A 19683-nucleotide genomic window follows, 5' to 3' on the forward strand; every position below is an offset into this window, starting at 1 on the left:
AGGTAAAGAGAGACAATTTACAAGGGTGTGGAGTGCCAGGACAAGGGGAATGGTTTCCCACTGCCAGAGGGCAGGGATAGATAGGCTATTGAGAAGGAATTCTTCCCTCTGAGGATAGGGATCGGAATGGAATTCCCAGAGCAGCTGTGGCTGCCTCTGGATCCCTGGAAGAGCCCAAGGCCAGGTTGGACAGAGTCTAGTGGAAGGTATCCCTGCACAGGCGGTAGAATAAGCTGAGCTTTAAGCTCCCTTCCCACCCAAACCATTCTGTGAACCCAGGGGTGGGAGTCAGGAGAACCGAGCTCTGCGGGACGCCGAGAGCCGCGGCACGGCGGGACCAGAAACGCCAGCGCTGCTGGGGGAAGAACAGGAGTGGCCAGTACTCACAGAGAGCAGTGGTCAGCTTCTCGGGCTGGTCATAGTGCACCATGGCCACACAGAGGGTGTTGAGGGCCACCACGCAGAGCACGACCCAGTAGAAGCTCTGAGCCTTCACCATGCGGCGGATGAAGAAGCGGAACATCTTCTCTTTCCTCCTGAAGTAGGACGAGCTCTCGTTCTTCCCACTCTTCAAACTGGCGCGGGCAAAGGGAGACCCTGGGACAGAAAGAAGAGTCACCACAGCCCAGCCCAGCAGGGAAAAGGCTGGAGGGGGTTCCTGGGCACACAGAGCCCCTCCAAGCACCAGAACAGCTCAGCAGGAAGCTGGGAATGTTGAGAATGGGCTGAGCAAGGGTGTCTCGCTTGTAATGAGGGATGAAGGCTGGGCTTTTAAAACTTCATGGGTCAGTGCCTAGCTCCACCATCTAAACTGGGCTTCCAAATCTTTGCAGCACTCCTGATTGTCCCAGTTAAACTCATCCCTTTTTCCTGGTTGATGGGGACAAAGAGCAGCAGGCACAGGGTGTTTCTGCCCTCATGGAGCTCGCAGGTGCCACAGGAAAGCTCATCCCTGTTTGTCCTGCTCCAAGGGCCAGTCACTAGGGAATTGAGCAAATTCTCCTTAATTTACTCTCCAGCCTCAGCTATTTCTTTAGCAGAGGGCTCAACCTGCCTCCGTGCATCAGATTTTGGGCTCAGCCATTCATTTGTCTCAATTCTGCCTCTATCAGCTCCATTTCCCCTCTGAGCTGAAACCCTGGCAAAGAGTCAAGGGTTTCAACAATAGGAAGCTGATGGAAGAAATGATTCCTGATGTCAGCTCTCCCCCTGGGGCAGAGGCACTGCTCAGATGAAAAGGCTGAGGCAGGAGAAATCAGGAATAAGGGAATAAACACAGGAACCCCTTGGGGCTCCTCTGCAGCAGCCACAGAAGCTGCCATAAGCAGGGGAAATGGTGGTTGTGCTAGGCTGGCCACTGCCTATGCCAATGGTTTGTGACAAGATATCCTTGCTGCCCTTCCCCACCCTGGGATGGAGCATCCCAGCAGGGTGAGCAGGACATGTCCTCGTTCTGTCCTGGAGCAGGTGGCTCTCCTGGGCTCAGTGACATGAACAAAGAGTTCTGGCTTCAGCAGCCAAATCTTGGAGTGTGATCACCTCCATGTCAACACTTGGAACGGGTGGGAATGTCACCCAGCCTCATCCTGCAACATCATCCACAGCAGCCAGAGAAAGGATGAGGCATCCAGATGTGACAGCAGCGGGTTCTTCAAAACTCACAGCCCCACACAAGTGTGATGCTCCCCCATGGAAAGTGAGCTCTCTTCTCCATTTCACATTTCTGGCATCCACCAGCACTCCAAAAGCAGAGCTGGCTTGACCAAGCTTTGAAAAACCTCCATGCTGAAAAAATCAGTGTGTTCTTCTGTTGGTTTGAAAATCCTGCCTTTGGCAGTTTGGAAGAGAAGAAATCACAGTGCTCCTCCTCTGCTCTGCTTTAAGACAACAAGAAGAGCCACAGTTTAGGGATTTAGGCTGCTTCATATCACAGCACTCCTTAGCAGGTACAGAGCTCTCAGACATCCAAGCCCCTCCGTACTCCCAGACTGGCAAAGGAACAGTGCTGCCCTCTCATTCCTGTCTGCTGATCTTCCAGAAGTGCAAAGCAGTGATATTTAAACTGCTCTAACATGGAAAACATCCCCTCCTCCAGGCTTTGGTGTCTGGGAATCAAGGCAGTGCCTGATACAGCACAGAGGGTGTGAAGCCAGTGGGAGTACAAAGAAAAGAATAAAAGCTAAGAACAACTGCAGAGAACACCCTGAGAAGTGTTTACCACTACAGAGCTTTATACTGCACTTATAAAGCTCATAAAGGTGCTTGTGTTTGAATTAAAATGCAACATTTTCAGCCAATAGCTAGAGAGAGACCTGGCAAAGTCTCCCCCACCCTGAGCTGCATCTTCACGTGGCACTCAGGGATTATTTGTTAGCTCTTCCACGCTCCTTCTGCTCCCATCTGAACACATTACAGAAACCCATCCAAAAACCCCTTTTCTCCAAAACAGATCCTTTATGCGTAATTGCCCACGTGATCTGATTGTTTATGCTCTGCATTTCAGCCTCTTCACAAGCCTGCAGAAGAGGCTGCTTAATCCATTCCTTCTTTTCTGCCTCGTCCCATGAATCAAAATCAAAACCACTTTTCCCAAGTGGGTGAAGCACTCACAGAAGGTGGAAAGCACTGCTGTTATTTTCCCTGCCATATGCTCCTGAGACAGTTCCCAGCTCTGCCTCGGATTATTCCCAAGCCCAGATGCTCCATCATCCGCTGCCACCTGAAATGCTGAACTCCAAGATCTGTTGGCGTGGCACTGGCTGCCCAGAGCCTGGAGGGACTTGGATTTGGAGGCAAAGATCTCATCATTATTGCAACCGTGAGCAAATATTCAAAAAATGACCATTCCTTGTTATCCATGCAGGGATCTGAGAGAAGAGCAAACCAAACCAAAAATGCACACAGGCTGCTGCATTTTTGCCCTTTTTCAGCACCAATCCTCTCCTGGAAGTGGCAGCGGTTTCACCACAAACCCTGAAGCCGAGGGGACTGTGGCAGCTCAGTGCTGGTGTCAGGAACATGCCAAGCCACACTCATTTTCTGCAACCAGGTCTTCCTTTAAAGTGGGGGAAAAGAATTCCAGCAGCAGCTGTGATCCCTGAAACATCAACACCAACTTTCCAAAGGGCAACTGAGGCACTCATGCTGTGCAAGCAGCCACGGACACGGATTCTCAAATGTGCTGTTTGTGCTGCTCCTCCTGTGCATCCAGGATTTGCTGCTTCGTGGGGACTGGGCTGCCAAGACATTTCTTTGGAAGATAATGAGAACATCTGCTGCTTCAGCAGCAAAACAGACTCCAGCAACAGGCACGGGGGTGAGCACAGCGCCCGGCTGCAGAGCAGCAGGAGATGCCTCTCCCACGGCTCAGAGGGTTTTGGCTCCAGCAGCTCCCTGAGATGGGTGCTGAGTGCCCAGAGCCTCCCCTGGCAGCCCAGAGCTGCCTCTGCCTCCCCACCCGGGCAGATCTCAGCAGGGAATCAGCTCTGAGAGCTGCAGAACGGGCAGCACCTCCTCAGCCTGAGGATGCCAAGTTCACCCCAGCAGGATGCCCTGCTCTGCACTGGAGCTCCAGATCTGGCTTTAAAATCACTTTCAGATCTTCCTCTAAGATGAGAATGAGAGAATTGAGGCCACTGCCCAGCACTTCCTAGTGACCACTCCCACAGCAAAGGCTGAGACACCTCAGCTGGGCATTAGGGGACAATGGGACTATGGCCACTTCCTCTCCTCCCTCCAACAGTGCTGTTGGGCAGATTTGGGGTTCATTAGCATGAATGAGCGTGTTCCAAGCAGAATCCCGGGATGGCCAGCCCAGCAGGGACTGTCCCAAGGCTTTGCAGGGCTCTCCCAAGGGTGCAGCATGCAAGAGCTGAGGCAGGCAGCGCAGGGAGAGGGTGAAGCCACGGAGCTTGTTGCTTTGGGAAGTCAAGTGCTGCTGCAGCAGCAGTGGAAATTCATTCTCCTTCAGGAAACCACAGCTTCTGGAGCACAGGAGCCGCTCCAGAGGAGGAAACATGACATGGGCAGGTTGAGGTGGAGATCGAGACCTCGGGGGATGCGAAGCCAGTACTCACCAACGGAGCAAATGTCTGTGAAATGGTCCTCACCTTCTTCTGCATGAATCAGGTCATTTTTGCTCTTCTTTATTGCGGCTCTTTTCAACACTGCATGCAAATTAAAGAGAAAATGCCCCGTGAGGATGCAGAGTGGATTCTCTCTCCCCCTCCCTTCACTCTCCGGGGCCAGCATTTCCTTCCCAATGCCAGCTTAAAGCTCTCCCACCAGGCTACCCTGGAGCAAACCGCACATCCCTCAACCTTGCAGGGCCTCTGCACGCCTCAGTGCCAGGGTGCTTCACTCCTTTGCCCTTCCAGCTCCTGAAGGTTTGCCAGGCACAGCTCTGCAGGTTCCACTTCATGCAGCAGATGCAGGAGGGTGGGGGGCACAGCACCAAGGCTGGGCAGGGACTCTGGAGCTTCCTGAGCCCCACGGGGCTGGGAGATGGGTGCTGCCACCCCTGGAACCACCAGTGCTGTTTGTTTACAGAGTTGACAGCGTTTACAGAGCTCCGTTTACCACCCAGCCGTGCCTCAAGGTGCAGAAATGCCGCGTGGAAAACGCGGTCACACATCAGTGAGCAGCACCCGGTGTGCAATCCCTGCCCCCTGGGGATGTCGGGATTCTTTGAAAACACTTTATTTTTTCCTCCAAAAGCAGCTTTTAGTGGAGAGGGCAAACATGACTACATTTACTCCAACAGGGAATGAGAGCTCCGCACTGTCCACCCAGAGCACGGGGGGTGAGGCAGGAGCACTGAGGACGCTGCTCCCAGGACCACCTACCTGCAGAACCTTGAGAAGTGGCAGAAAAAAAAAATCATGTTGGTACAGTTTGGTGACAGCTTCGAGACATACAGTAACTAAAGCAGCACTTTCTATCAGCAGTAAGACACCCCACGGTGTGGTGATACAGACTGGTCCGTGGGCACACACAGCAAAGCCACTCACGCTGCAGAGACTGCCCCGGGGAGGCTCCTCCACAACATCCCCTCACCCTAATTTGCTACAAATTCACTTCCCACACTACACGGATTGCCCTGCCCTGACAGAGACACGGATGCGCTTCTTCCTCCTACGGGCTGTGCTTGAGTCACTTCAAGGGAACACCCAGAGCCACACCCGGGTTCGGAGAGGCTCGGAGAGGCTCGGAGAGGGGAGGATGCTCTGAACCTGTGATCTGGATCCACTGCTTTGCATTGCTTGTGCTCCTTGTGCCCCACCCAGCTCGAGGCTGCATCCTCAGTCCGAGCGATGCCAGCTCGGGGGTCCCTGAGGCTGTGTCTGTCCCAGTACAATCCAGCGTGTCCAGGGCCATCCTCAGCACTGGAGCACAACCAGCACTGGGATTCATTTCTTCCAACACTCCCTGGCATGAACTGAGCAGCTTTTTGTCTTCTCCCCGAGAAAACTCCTCCGTGTGTTTGGCAGTGAGGTTGTGCCACCTCTCCAGGCACGTCCCTGTGTTTTGGGGACTCAGAATTTACCACCATAGACTGTGGGCTGCTCCACGCCAGTTGCTCCAAGGCTGGAAACGTTTTCGGGCTCCTTTCGCTTTAGGTAAGAGTAGCCTGAGTATCTCTGGGTCTTTACTCCACGCCTTGCGCCCACCTCGAGTTTCTCACAGCACTCAGCCTCTCAGGTGCTCCTCAGACAGCGCGTCCAGCTGCAGCCCGGCAGCCCTGGCTGCAGCAGGCTCCCCCAGCTCACGCACACCCCCGACACGCACACGAGGACTGGCCACGCACACCTCAGCCCTGACCTGCTGCGGCCCCAGCTGCTCCAGCCCCGGCTGCTCCCGGCGCAGGTCACCGGGCTGGCCGCGGCCGGGGATGATGCTCCGCAGAGCCGCACGGCCGGCAGCCGGGCAAAGCCACCTGCGGGCTGGCACCGGTGACCTGGGCACGGGCCGGGGGGAGCTGCCCCTGTGTGCCACCTAAGCCCCTGGTGATTTGCAATCCACTCACTGTTGTAGCTGCTGCCGCTGCCAGTCTCTGCCGGCGCCGTGCCTTGAGGAATCGGCCCTTCCGAGGCGGCCCTCCCTGACAGTGAATGGGAGGAGAAAAAAAAAGAGGGGGGGGAGGGAGGGGAGGGGAAAGGAGGAGACATGGGAGGACGAAAGATGGTCAGAAAAGGGAGAGGGAAGAATCTTTAACTGAGCTTTGAGTGGCTGGCGCATCCTAAGGGCTGTCGGGGCTGGAGGCACAGGGGGAGCATCCCCGCGGCCTCGCTGCTCGGCTCCTCCGGCCGTCCTGCCACGCTGGGCTCGCACGTCGGAAGGAAGGATCACCACACCCTGTTATGTCTTACTGCTTACAGCTAACAGGGGGCTCAGTCCCTTGGTCAAATCCGTTCGGAGCCCTGCCTCCTCTCGGTCAGCGCATTCGCTCTTCTCCATCCTTCTGGCAGCCTCTACCCCCTGCACACACAGCCAGCCACCCTCGGCAGGGCGTGGGCACCGACCCCGAGGGCACATCCCCATCCCGGGCCGGTGTGGGGTGTCCCATAACTGCTCCTCGGCCACCTGCAGCCTGGAGAAGGGGCTCTGTGGCCGGATTTGTGCCGGGTGCATGCGGGAGGATCCTCCTGCTCGGGAGGAAGGCGTGGCAGTGACAGCAGTGGAACCTCTCCCGTGGCACAGGAGGAAAATGCCCAGCAAAGCCACCTACCGTCCAGAGGGGACTTCTCTTCCGCGTTCTTGTCCTCCTCGGCCAGCATCACCTCCTCTGGAAAAGGAAAACCGGCCAGGGTCAGCCTCAGGTTCCTCACAGCCCTGCTCCGACACCGGCTGGTGGGGCAGCAGGAGCCTGTCCCAGTGCCACCCTGCCCGCCCCAGTGCCACCCTGCCCCTGCGACAGAGTCTGCAGAGCAACTCATGGCTCAGGGCTGTGCTTCTCACAGGATGCACAGAATTCACAGAATCACTGGCTTGGAAGAGACCATCGAGTCCAACCCAGCCCCAACCCCTCACCTAAACCCTGGCACCCAGAGCCACATCCAGGCTTCAAACACACCCAGGGATGGTGACTCCACCACCTCCCCGGGCAGCCATTCCAGAACTTTATCACTCATTCTGTACAAAACTTATTCCTAATATCCAACCTAAATTTCCCTTGGTGCAGCCTGAGGCTGTGTGCTCTGGTTCTGTCAGTGCTGCTTGGAGAAAGATCCCAGCCCCACCTGAGCACAGCCACCTTCCAGGAGCTGCAGAGAGTGACAAGGTCACCCCTGAGCCTCCTTTTCTCCAGGCTGAGCACCCCCAGCTCCCTCAGTGGTTCCTCACAGGGTTTGTGTTCCCAGCCCCTCTCCAGCCTCGTTGCCTCCTCTGGACAGGCTCCAGGTCCTCAACATCCTTCCCAAACTGAGGGGCCAGAGCTGGGCACAGCACTCGAGGTGAGCCCTCAGCAGTGCCCAGCACAGGGGCAGAATGAGCTCCCTGCTCCTGCTGGCCACACCATTCCTGATCCAGGCCAGGGTGCCATTCTCAGCCTGTGGGGGAGGATTCCAAACAAAGCACTTCCTCCATGAGATCCCTCCTCACAAACCTGCTCCGGGTTCCTCACCAGCTCTCATCCCCAAGGCACCTCTGGAGACCAAGGGCCTTCCTCCAGGCAGCACAACAAATCCCACAAGCCCCAGGAAGGTCCCTCAAGCCCATCCACACTGGAGATGGTTTGGAGAAGATGCTCCACACCCATCACTGCTCCTTTGTCTCCAAAAATCAGGATTCAGCCACGGGGAGCAGAGTGGTGGCACAGGGTGAGAGCAGCAGGGCCACATGGCAGGAGAGTCGCTGTCACCACAGAGCCATCCCATCAAATCTTTCTCCAAATAAAATCCACAGCAACTTTTCCATGGGGGAGCTCTGCCTGGCACAGTGCCTGCAACCACCTTCCATTCCTCTGCAACTGATCTCCAAAATACAACCTTGCACTGTCCTAAATTAAAAAAAAAAAAAAAAAAAAAAAAAAGGAGGAAGCACTAAAAACTAACCTCCCAAAATGACATCATTTTTATCTGTGTGAAAGACAACCCAATTTCCTGAGGTTTCCCAGGGCACTGCCACCCCCCTGGCCACTTTGCAGTGCTGTGCCAATACTTGAGACCACCCTCAGAACCACAGATTTTGGTTTTTCCGCTGGAAACTGATGTGGGGATCTGCTAAAGGACAACCCAAAGCACAGAAAACATAACATTGAGCTGGTAAACTCCACACTTCCTTTCATTCTTATAAATGGCAAATTCACACGCCTGTAATTCCACTGATGTGATTTGGGCTCTTACTAAAACATCTGACACCGTGTTCCCACCAAATTTTGCTTTAAAGTCCGTTTAAGCCAGTCTAGATGGAAGAGTAACTTCAGAAAAATAAATACAAACAAACCAGAGGCCAAACATCAAAGTGTGTAGCTGAGAGCTGTCTAGGAGGATACCAGAGGGATCAGCCTTATATAAGCCTATATAAGCCACACAAGCCTTATATAATCTCTTTATTAATCATCTGGGAGAGAGAGGGAATGATACTTTAATAAGACAGCAAATTGAGAAGGCTGAAAAATAATACCAAGGGCTGAGGAAGGCTGGAAAACCAAGAGGGGAAGGGAATACAAAAAGTGCAAAGTAATGCGCCAGATATGTGAAAGAAAGGAGAGCTGAGAGGGGTAAAAATGCCAGGTGAGGTCAAAGCTGCTCTTTAAAAGGTGTAAAGTTCTGTCAAAAACCCACAAGTTGTGCCTGAAACCCCACCTACAATTCTGGTGGTTTTCAAGTCTTCTTAAGACAGGTCAGAAGAGTGAAATGGGCTTTTTCAGACAGCTCAAGAGACTTCTCTGACCAGCCAGCACCTCAGACCAAAAGGTTCTTCTGAAGTCCTCCCCATGGAAAGCCATACTGATGTTTGGGGGCTAAAATATGGGAGGAGTGAAATGGAAATTCCCAGCCTGGCTGCCCTGAAACACCAGGAAGGGATGGGAGACCTTTCCCAAAGGCTGCTGCTACACTGGATTCCCACCTACAAATTACTCTTACAAACCAATTCTGCAAACAATTCAGGGTCTTGAATTGGTGCTCAAACAAATCTCAATCCATAAACACAGCTGGGCTCAGTTTTGCTGTTCCTTTAAAATAACCCAGCCCAGTTTCACCTCTGAAATTCCCTCAAGCCTCCTTCTCCCCCTGCAGCAGGTTCTCTCCCTTGATAATTATTCCTGTCTGCCTCGTGTCCTCTGGGAATCCAAAGGATCACAGCTACCCCAGGAGGTTTTGGAGGCTAAAAGGAGAGCTCAGCAGGTCACTGAGCACTGCCAGGAGGGGTTTTTCACCAGCCAGCATCCTGAACAGAGGCTCAGGAGCTGCTTTGCCTTTTTCATCCCTAACAGAACCTGGAAGGAGATAATTTGGCACCTGAAACCCCCCCCAAAACCGTGCCTCTGCATGAGGAGAAATGTTCAGCAGAGAGATGGGACCAGAGCAGCAATTCTGAGCCTCCAAACAAAGGCTCAGGGGCTTTGCCAGGGTATCAGAGGCAGGGGTGTCTCAGCAGCAAGATGAATTTTTGGTCATTAAGTGCTGGGTGTGACTGGGCTGGAAATAAAGGCAAAGCAGCCAAGAAAGTGGTGCCTCTTCTTCTTCTCTTTGGTGTGGGAAAAGAGGATATTGGGGGCTCAAAGGAGCAGCAGATTACTGGAAATAACTCGCACTCAACAGGCCACAGAGGTGAGGAAAATCAAAGACTAAACGAATTTAATTTCTGGCTGGGTAAATAGGAAAAGCTGATTAAAATGCAGCCCTCAGAAGTGGCTGTCACACTGTCCCAGGGAGCTCTGCTTTGTCTTTGTGGCAATTACCCTGCCTTGGCATCTCACCCGGGGCTCTTTGCTGGAGGTGTCTGTTCCCATCTCTCCCGGGGGCTCAGGGCTCTGTTCTTCTAAAGAAAACCGAAACCTGAAGTTCAGAAAGCTCTGCCCTGCCAAGGGATGGCCTTGAAGTCACAGAGGGCTGGGAGAGAGATGAAACTATCCCAAATCCTGGCACTCCAGGAGGACAGAAGCACTCCAGTTTGTGCTTTGAAAAAGATGGATTTGGGAAGAATTAAAATGCAAAATACGTGAAACTTGATTAGCCCAGAACAGAAAGACTTTGAGTCTCTGAGCAAAGTGTTTTCCAAATGATTCATGTCCTAGCAAGTTAAGAGAAACATCATCAAAAGAATATCTGTGGGCTTATAAACTCTTTACTCAGTGTGGAGAATTTGTAGTTCTCTGTTCTCCAAAAATTCCAGCCTTGGAGTTCCTGCAGTTCTGAGGAGTTCGGTGGAGAAAGCAGCAGGGGCAAAATCCTTTGCATGGACTGCATCACTTGGCTTCCCCACTTTTTAATTCCTCTGGAAAGCTCAACTGCCTTCAAAATGAGGAACGGGAGGTTTAGGTGGGTGTGGGAATGCAGAGCTTCCCTCTGGCTGCCCTGGCAGGTCTGGGACCCTGGCAGGGGTCAGGAACCCCCTGGACAGAGCCCCCAGAGACACTGGCTGTGATCTCTGGCCATGGAAAAGTTTTCAACCTTACAGGATGAATTACCAGCTCTGAGTGTTTGATATCAGTAATAATTAAGTGTGGCACGGGTGCAAAAGTAAAATTTTAGGATTCTAGATGAGGGGTGCAAAGGGGACAAGATGGAGGAAATTGGGTGTGCCTTGTCCTTTTTCTCCTTCTCCATGCCCTCCATGTCTCACTGTGGTGTTGGCATTTTTCTGTTGGTCCAGGCTGGGGACACACTGTCCAATGTAGGTGACAGATATTGGCACGTTCTTGTAAATCCAGCCCAGGGAGTTTCTGGTATTGAATGTTTGTCACATCCCACTGAGGGCAGAGCCCCACACGCTGCCCTGCAGGACAGAGCTGGGCAGGGCAGCAGAACATGTGAGAGATAAACAGAATAAACAACCTGGAAACCAGCACAGACCAATTATGGCTTCTGCTTTGGGAGCGGGGCTGACAGACAGAGACTTTCTACAATCTCAGAATCATCAACACCTCAGATTCCAACAGGTGGGAGACTGGGAATCAGGAATTGTTCCCTGGGAGGGTGGGCAGACCTGGCACAGGTGCCCAGAGCAGCTGTGACTGCCCCTGGATCCCTGGCAGTGCCCAAGGCCAGGCTGGATGGGGCTTCTACCCTAAACCAGTCTGGGATTCTGTGATAATTCAAATTACTGACATTAATGAGAAACATTGATGACACTTCAGAATGGTCAGTGAGCAATAACCACAATGTTAAATTAAAGTTATTGTTGACTGAGGGCTGGGGTACAGGTAAAGGAGTGATTTTAGTCACTCTCACTTTCTTTGGTCCTAAAACAACACTTGAGGTAAAAACCTGAGCACTACAAAGGACAAGGGCACCTCCTGTCCAGCTCCAGTAACTGCACAGAATATGTTAAAAACTACACAGCAAAAACCATCTAAGGAATAAGACATCATTTTATGAAACACTGGAATGCAGCTTTCCACTCTTCCTGCCTTGCATCAAAAATAAACGAGGGGGAAAAAATACCAAACAAACCAAATGCTCAGGGAGGATATTAGAAATGTTGGAAACCTGATGAGGCTTCCAGGGGAAAAGAGGGGATTGAGCTGATTGGTTCTGGGTGCTCTAGAGCAGGAAAAAAATAAGATGAAACAAGGCAGAGGGAGATTAGAGAAAGAAAAGTAATTAAAAGAACTCCTGAATCCTTCCTCTTGCTGCAGAAAGGCGATGGATTTAAAGTGAGGGCAGGACACAGCTCCGTGGGGTTGGTTTATATCTAAAATCCAGCTGAGTGTTAACATGGGGCACTCTTTGCTCCAAGAGTCAACGAGGCCAAGGCTGGCAGAAGGACTTAAAAACAATTAGCTATTCCCAGGAATAATGACCAAATCCTCCAGAGTTCCATTAGAGCAGAATCCCAGGAGCTTTGCTCTGCCCTTTGAGCAAACAGCTCCTGCCTGGGGCTGCTGCAAGGTTTCTGTCTGTCCTCCCTGGCTGCATGTCCCCCTCGGAATCCTGGGGAAGGAATTCCAGATCATTTCAGAGCTGAAATCCCCAAACCAGACCTGGGAAATCCCCATCCACGGCACAGTCCCAGTTTTCAGTGCCTCACTCCTAAAGCCTGGATTCTCTGCTCTGCTTTGCCTTCACGCTGCATTTTTATTCAAAGATTTTATTAACACTGCTAAGCTGATTTTAATTACTGTTATTATTCAGCTGTACTAGGAGGCTCTTTTATATTCCTATTGTGTTCTCAACAATGCCTTTGCAGAGTATTTTTAACGTTCCCTGATTCAGCTCTTTTGCATGCACTTCCCTGTTCCACAAAACCTTCTGGATCGTGTGTTATAAGGCTGAAAAATGTGCATTTTCCAGCAGTTTCACTCGAGATTGGTGTGGTATTTATTCAGCCCTGGCAACAAAGAAATGGAAGAGCCAGGAATTCCCAAAAGAACAGGAATTGGAGCAGAGGTTGACTGTACATTTTATAATTTCTCCATCCCAAGTTGCTCACAAGTTCAGCCTGTGATGGGCAGAGCAGGCCCCAAAGTGAAACAAAGCCACCCTCAACCCTGCAGGGGAATTCTCAGCTCTGTTTTAGTGATGGAGATCAGGATTAGGAGACCAAAAATCACCAAGAGCCTTAAAAGCAAGACAGGATGACAAAGGGAGAACCCTGCTCCAGCCTGGGCAAGCCAGGAATTAATCTGAGTTTGAGGTTGCACAAAAGCTGTAAACTAATGAGAAGACAAATTCTAAATGGAAAGGAAAGGGAATTCTTTATTTTCTCATTCCTCCAGAAGCACAGAATGAAGAGTGGCTGCCTGAGTTGCTGCTGAACAGTCACAGTGAATAAAAGTCTGACAACACAAGTGGCTCTCAATTGTCACCCTGTGCAGTGCTACAAGAAATAATGGGTTTAAAGCACCACATAAACTGCTGATATTTCTATTTTACATTTCAGTTGTAAAGAGCAAAGATGAAGCTCATCTGTCTAAAATGGCACCCACGAATCCATTTGAGAAACCAGCACTTCTTCTCTTCCCCATCATTGTTTTAAAAGGCCTTTTCACTCAGCTCTGACGTTGAAAAGCAAACAAGGAGGAAATTACCCCCCATTTTCTCAGTGCTGCATGAAAGAATTGACTGTGGTTATGTCAATATATAAATATCAGCTCCTCCATAAGGCAGGAAGGTTATTGGTAATCGTTGCAGTCTGATAAAAATGCTATTTTCTGTTAAATTAATGTGTCTGGGTCCTGGTTAAAGTTGCTCACGCCTTGCAATAAAGAGCAATGTTCAGTTCCAGGGGCTATAAATCAATGTTAATATGGGCTGGGGGGAGTCCCATGCAAGCGATCCTTGTAGCTCATAAAAAATGCCACTTGGGTGGGTTTTACCAGCACAGAAACCTGATCAACCAGCTGGGACAGGGAGTAAATAAAACAGAAATTACTCATGGGAGGGAGCAGTTCCACTCTCTGCAGGCTTTGGGCACTCAATCACTTTTTATATTATCCTGTATTAGGGAAATTGCTTTGATCTCAGCAATAAAGCTGGCTCAGCTCCTTTAGTTTTGCTTAAACCAAACCAAGGTAGTTTTGCAATAATGTTGGTGCAACCACTCGGAAAGAATTCCAACAAAACCAGCGAGTGCTGGCCGGGACCTCCCCAGGCTTGACCACACCACAGACTAATTCTGGAGCCATCCCCAGACCTCACCTGCCCCAAAACACACCCAGACAAGCCCAGGAGCTGCCTGCCTTACCTGCTTTGAAGATCCACTCCAGGTACCCGTTGAGCTCCCGCTCGATTTGCTGCTGCCGGCGGAGCTTCAGGAACGCGCGGCGGTTCTCCACCCGCTCTCGCTCCTTGGCAAATTCGCTGTCAAGAGAGGGAAAAGCCATCACAGGCAGCCAGGACAGGCACAGAGCCCCACCTCAGCCTTCCAGGGAGCCTGTGGAGTCCAGCACGGGAGCAGGGAGTGGAAAGCACAGCAAGGGGCTTATTGTTGTCCCGAAGCCTTGAGGAGCTGACCTAGAACAGAGGCTGGACAGAGCTAAGGAATAAAGCAGGGATTTATTAGAGCATCTCCTCCATGGATCCACCTTGGGCAGCACCAGAGCCCAGCCAGGGCTGCACCCAAATGACCCAAAATGGTCCCAAAATGCACGAGCGCTCCCGGGGGCTCTCCCTGGGATCAGTTCTGCTCCATTGGCACCTTGGAGTTCATTGTCCCATTCCAGCTTCAGCCCAGGCAGTCCCATCCTGCTTGTTTTTCTCTCTCCAGCCCACGCTGTTTGTGCTCCTGGGCTGAGATTTGGATCATTTGTCCTTGGTGCCCAGCTGGAGCAGGAATTGTTTTGTCTCCCTGCTCTGTGCAGAGCTCAGCATCCCCTCATGTGAAGCTCAGACCCACAGACTAAAGCAGCACAGAATGTGAAAATAGAAAAGCTGAAACCTGAGGCATAAGTCCAACAAATTATTCCTCAGCTGCCTCTCTCATCCTGAAAAAGACCTGAAAAATTCCATGTGCACACACCACAGACAGTCATGAAACACAAATTACCATCCTCAATGCTAAAAAACATCCTCCAGCTCTCTCCACAGCACAATCTCCTCTAGAAACCAAGATTAGGTCACAGACATCAGCACTTTTCTGAAGGGATCTGCTCTTCCCTGTCAGCCTTTCTTCAAGTTTTCCCAGGCTTTTGGTGATTGTGACAAGCACAGGTCAAATGAGAACTGAGTGGGGATGGGTTGAGGTGAAATAGCCCAGATGTCCTGGGCTGAGGGTAAAAATGATGCTGCTGTTTGCTGAAATCCCATGGAAAGCAAGAGTCTGGGTAGCCTCACTAGAACAGGGCAGGCAGAAAGGAAAGGTCACCCAACCATCACAGAAATCACATCCAAGTATATCCTGCTGGTCTAGCTTGAAATGAAGGTAAGAAAAAAGGGCAGCCACCAGCCTGACAACCCACAGTGGGGCCTTCCCCAAGGTAATTCCTGGCACCTCTGGAATTTTCTAATTTTCTGGACACATGAAGGTGTCGAGCTGCCATTTATGGAGCTCTGACCAGCCCCTGCAATCCCTGTTTTAAGCACTCACTGGAATATCTCCACAAAAGCTTTGCGTGGGAAAATGTGGGATCATGAGGCTTCAGTCCCTCAGCACATCTTAACTCTTCTGTGTCCTTCACACCTTCAGTTTACTATTAATTAATCAATCAGCTAATTAATGATTTTTACTAAAATCCCACCTAATCAACCCACATGTCCTCATCAAAAGCCAGCAAGGAGCAGGAGTGAGAGAAGGGTGGAAGAATGGGGGGGAAAGGAGCTCCAGGTTCCAGGGGCAGCTTTGCATTCACAATCTGCAGCTGGTCCTTCAAAGGTGCCACCTGTGCTTCGTTTGACAGGAATATGACCCACAAAGAAGGGACTGAGGGAGAGCCTGGCACTGATGGGAGGGCTGAGCTGGAATCTTCATTTTGGAGCACATCCCAGGCTCCTGACTCCCTCTCCTGTCCCCACCTGCCAGGACAGCCCCTGGCTCCATCCTTGGAACAGAGGGAGTCCAAACTCAGCTCTGGGCTGACAGCTCCTCCCTGGCACTCAGCACATCCCCAGGGGGATCCCAGATCCTGCACGTGTCACCTGTGTCACCCCTCTTCCCTTTCCATGCTCTCATTCCTGCTTCAGCCCCTGCTGCCTGGGGCCAGGGACCTTCCCTCAGTCTGGATTTGTGTCTGGAGCAGGAGGGCTGAGATCAGGCACCGGGTGAAACACAGATTTCATTTTTCCAGCCGTGGCGTTAGGGGCTGGCGTCAGCACAGGCTTCCCAAAGGAGGAGGCAGCAGCAGTGGGAAGGTTCCTGGAGGAGCCCCGTGGGCAGGAAGGACAGCAGATGAGCCACGGCACTGCCCCCTCAGCCCTCAGGAGCAGCAAAGGCAGAGCTCTCCTTGCAGAGCTTTTCATCCTCTGCCAGGTCCTGTCTGGCCTGAGGACAGTAAAAGTTACCCAGGACTTGTCCCTTTTATCACAACTTTATATTGCAGAAGCACAAAACAGAAAGGACCCACAAGGATCAGAGTCCAAAATCTCAAGTGGAAGGTCTGTACTTTAAAAGTGTAAGAAAATGAGGGAGAAACTGCTGGAAGTTGCAACCCTTCATGTTTGCAGTTTCTGTACAGCCAAACACAGATGTCCCAAGGCACCGGTGAGGGACATTGTGAGGTTAAAGCCACCTCCTGCTTCCTGGAACTGGCAGCTTTGGCCACCACAGAATCCCAGAATTGTTTGGGTTGGAAGGGACCTCACATCCCATCCAGTGCCACCCCTGCCATGGCAGGGACACCTCCCACTGTCCCAGGCTGCTCCAGCCCCGTCCAGCCTGGCCTTGGGCACTGCCAGGGATCCAGGGGCAGCCACAGCTGCTCTGGGCACCTGTGCCAGGGCCTGCCCACCCTCCCAGGGAACAATTCCTGCCCAATATCCCATCCATCCCTTCTCTTTGGCAGTTTGAAACCATGGTCCCTTGTCCTGTCCCTCCAGGCCCTTGTACAGTCTCTCTCCATCTTTCCTGTCAGCCCCTTCAGTCTCTGCAAGGCCACTGAGCTCACCCCAAACTTCTCCTCTCCAGGTGAACAACCCCAGCTGTGCCAGCCTTCCCTCCCAGCAGAGCTGCTCCATCCCTCTGCTCCCCCTGGCCCTGCTCTGGGTCTCTGCAGCAGCTCCAGCTCCTCCCTGTGCTGGGCAGGGCTGGGGCAGCTCTGCAGGTGGGGTCTCACCTGAGCACAGGGCACAGGGGCAGCATCCCCCTGCCCTGCTGCCCACGCTGGGCTCAGCCCAGGGCAGGGGGCTCAGGGCTGGGGCAGCTCCAGCTCCCACCCACAGCACCCCCAGCTCCCTCTCCAGGGCTGCTCCAGCTGCTCCTCCCAGCCTGGATTGGTCCTGGGGCTTCTCCTGACCCAGGGGCAGCTCCAGCACTGCTGAAACCCCTGATGTTCCCATGGGTCACTGCTCGAGCTTGTCCAAGCCTTGTCCAGGCATTGCTGTAGAATCTGGGAATGTAACTTCCAGGAGAAGGCAATTCATTTGGTCTCTGTCCATGAAATTCCTCCTGAATAATCCAGAGCTGCTGCACAATCAGGTTCAAGACTGGAGGGTTTTGATTTTGGATCTTCCTGGTGAAAGGAGCTCCACTTGTTCTTTCTCATTTCAGGAGATGGCAGGGAGGTTTGGTGAAACTGGGACTTGTTGAAAAGAGGTTTTCTATATGAAATGAAATAATAAATTATGTGTGTCTTTTCCACTACATCCATCACCATTCAGGAACTGAAATATTCCTCATTTGCTGCAACTAGAAAACTCCCAGAATTTCCCTTTGAAAGCTCTTCAACAGAGTTCAGAACACATTCAAAGAAAGGGGGGAAATTATATCAAAATGCTGTATTTCATCTAAAAACATTTCAACTGAAGTTTCCCTGCCAGCTCCAAATGAAAACACAGAGAGCCCCATGGGAAGGGTTGGGAGCAGTAAATAGGTTTCCTCTTTTATTCAGCATAATTCCCATTTATGCCTTTGACTTGCAAAAATCTCCCAAATCACCAGAAAGGAAAAAACCTGAGCAGGAATTTGCTGCTTCCTGCCCAACTTTACCTGCAGGATTTTTTGCAGAGCTGGTTTTCCACCCTTTGGCCAGTTCTGGAATGTGTAATGATGTTTTTTTGTGAGGGTGGAGAGGTCTTGGCACAGAGCAGCTGTGGCTGCCCCTGGATCCCTGGCAGTGCCCAAGGCCAGGTTGGATGTGTTGGAGCAGCCTGGGATGGTGGAAGGTGTCCCTGGCCACGTTGTAGGTGTTGCACAGGGACAGCAGGGACAAGCAGGATTCCAAGGCAGTGCATCCATCATGGAAACCACATCCAGTCAGGCTCCACGTGTCACATTTTTCTCCTCGAGAGTGGCCGGTACTTAATGTCACCAGGAAATGGATGGTTGTTGCTTTCCACCTTGGTGGGTGGAGAAGGGAAATCAATCTCGCTGTGAAATATGCACTGAGACAGCCACTCCAGGGCAATTCCAGAAGCCCCCGAGCCACACAAGAGACAGCAGCAGCTCCTGAATAACCACCAGGGTCAGCAAACATAATAAACCAATGAAATTCTTATAACTACTTTATCCACGCTGGCCTTAAATAAAAAATACTGTCACATCAAAGAGGGAAAAAAATCAACAAACCACAATCTTCATCCCCTGAGCGTGTGATTAACTTTCCTGTGTGACAGCAGAGAGCTGGGATGGAGCATCCTAAATTCTCCTCCTGCTTTGGCTTGCATGGCGCACGCCCAGGGCAGCGGCAGCGCAAGACTGATGGCATCCTCAAAGCTCTGCAGTTCAGGTTTGCTGCTCAGAAATCAGCCAGAAACCGCGGGGAAGAGGCAGAGAGAGATGAGACAGCACCGCTGTCACCCCCACGCTAATAGTGCTGGTGATTAGCGACTCGTAATTACAGCACAGGTAATTAGCTCCTCATTGAGAAGGATCCCACGTTCAGATCTCAGGAAATCTCAGACTCTACACAGGAGAGCAGCCACCATCCACGGAGCTGAAGTGATGCTGAGAAAGCAGCAGATCCTGGAAGGACTCTGCCAGCCACTCCTGGAAAGCAGCTGTGAAGACCTTTTGGAATTCAAGTCTCCAAATTAAAATAAATTAAAAAAAAAATCCAATGAGTTTTAGGACCAGCTTTGTCTCCAGCCCGAGTACATCCAAGGAATGCATAAAGCCGGGCCTGGATGGCAGGTGAGACCTCAGGAGCCATGGGGACAGCCAGCCCTGCCTGGAGAAACGAGGATTGATAAAGCAGTGGATGGCAGGTGACATCTCAGGAGCCACGGGGACAGCCAGCCCTGCCTGGATGTGGGAACTCCAGGACTCCTGGACAACTGAGCAGTAGGATCAAGCAGAAGCCGTTTATTGTTTACATTACACACATTTTTACAGATTCTACAAGCTACTAAGTGCACACTTCTTGATTGGTGCCTCTGTCTTGTTCCCTCGTTTTCTGCCTGCATTTCTCAGAGTGTGTGATTGGTTACATCCAGGTGTTTCACAGCCCTCTGCTATCCAGTTCTTGCTGTCTTGGTGTTTGGTTTCTCAGCCTCTTCTTTGTTAATTCAGCACCATTTTTTTGTAGCCCTGGTGTAGGTCTCAGATTCAGTCAAAGAGAAAACGGAAAATTTCTAACCAGGCAGAAGCCTGAGAAAGTGCTGAGAAAGAATGTAAATAAGTTCTTTATCTCTCTTGTTGTTCACATTGTTTATAGTTAGTTTTTGCTACTGTACATCATTCACTGAACACCAATAGTGTGGGGTGTTTTCACTTCAGGATCAATAGAGTTGGTCTGCACAAAGCACTGTATAAAAGAGTGATGCATTTTGAGATAAATCAGAATTATACTCTCAGCCTTCTGAACAAAGTCTATTCATTCCCGTTCTGCCTCAACAGCATCACCTTGGCAAATTCCTGAGAGTCCTTTTACTTTTTTTGAATAAAGGGAGAGTCCATGGGGCATTTCCCTAGAGTGTCTCAAATTTT

General features: G+C 51.3%; 1 protein-coding gene across 6 annotated transcripts in view; it reads right to left on the reverse strand.

Annotated features, from left to right (window-relative positions):
- The window catches only part of CACNA1B (calcium voltage-gated channel subunit alpha1 B), a 273337-nt gene that overhangs the window by 90537 nt on the left and 163117 nt on the right, over positions 1-19683 (reverse strand). For 2 of the 6 annotated variants that reach the window (XM_077787821.1, XM_077787820.1), the window contains exons 8-12: positions 13852-13967; positions 6728-6784; positions 6026-6100; positions 4077-4166; positions 388-597 (exon numbers count right to left, since the gene is read on the reverse strand). In XM_077787821.1, the coding sequence (XP_077643947.1) occupies positions 388-597; positions 4077-4166; positions 6026-6100; positions 6728-6784; positions 13852-13967 (548 nt within the window). The remainder of the gene's footprint in view (positions 1-387; positions 598-4076; positions 4167-6025; positions 6101-6727; positions 6785-13851; positions 13968-19683) is intronic. The other 4 variants (XM_077787825.1, XM_077787823.1, XM_077787822.1 and 1 more) reach the window with 3 other exon arrangements.

This window comes from Lonchura striata, chromosome 22 (genome assembly GCF_046129695.1).
Source record: "Lonchura striata isolate bLonStr1 chromosome 22, bLonStr1.mat, whole genome shotgun sequence".
NCBI classification, from domain to species: domain Eukaryota; kingdom Metazoa; phylum Chordata; class Aves; order Passeriformes; family Estrildidae; genus Lonchura; species Lonchura striata.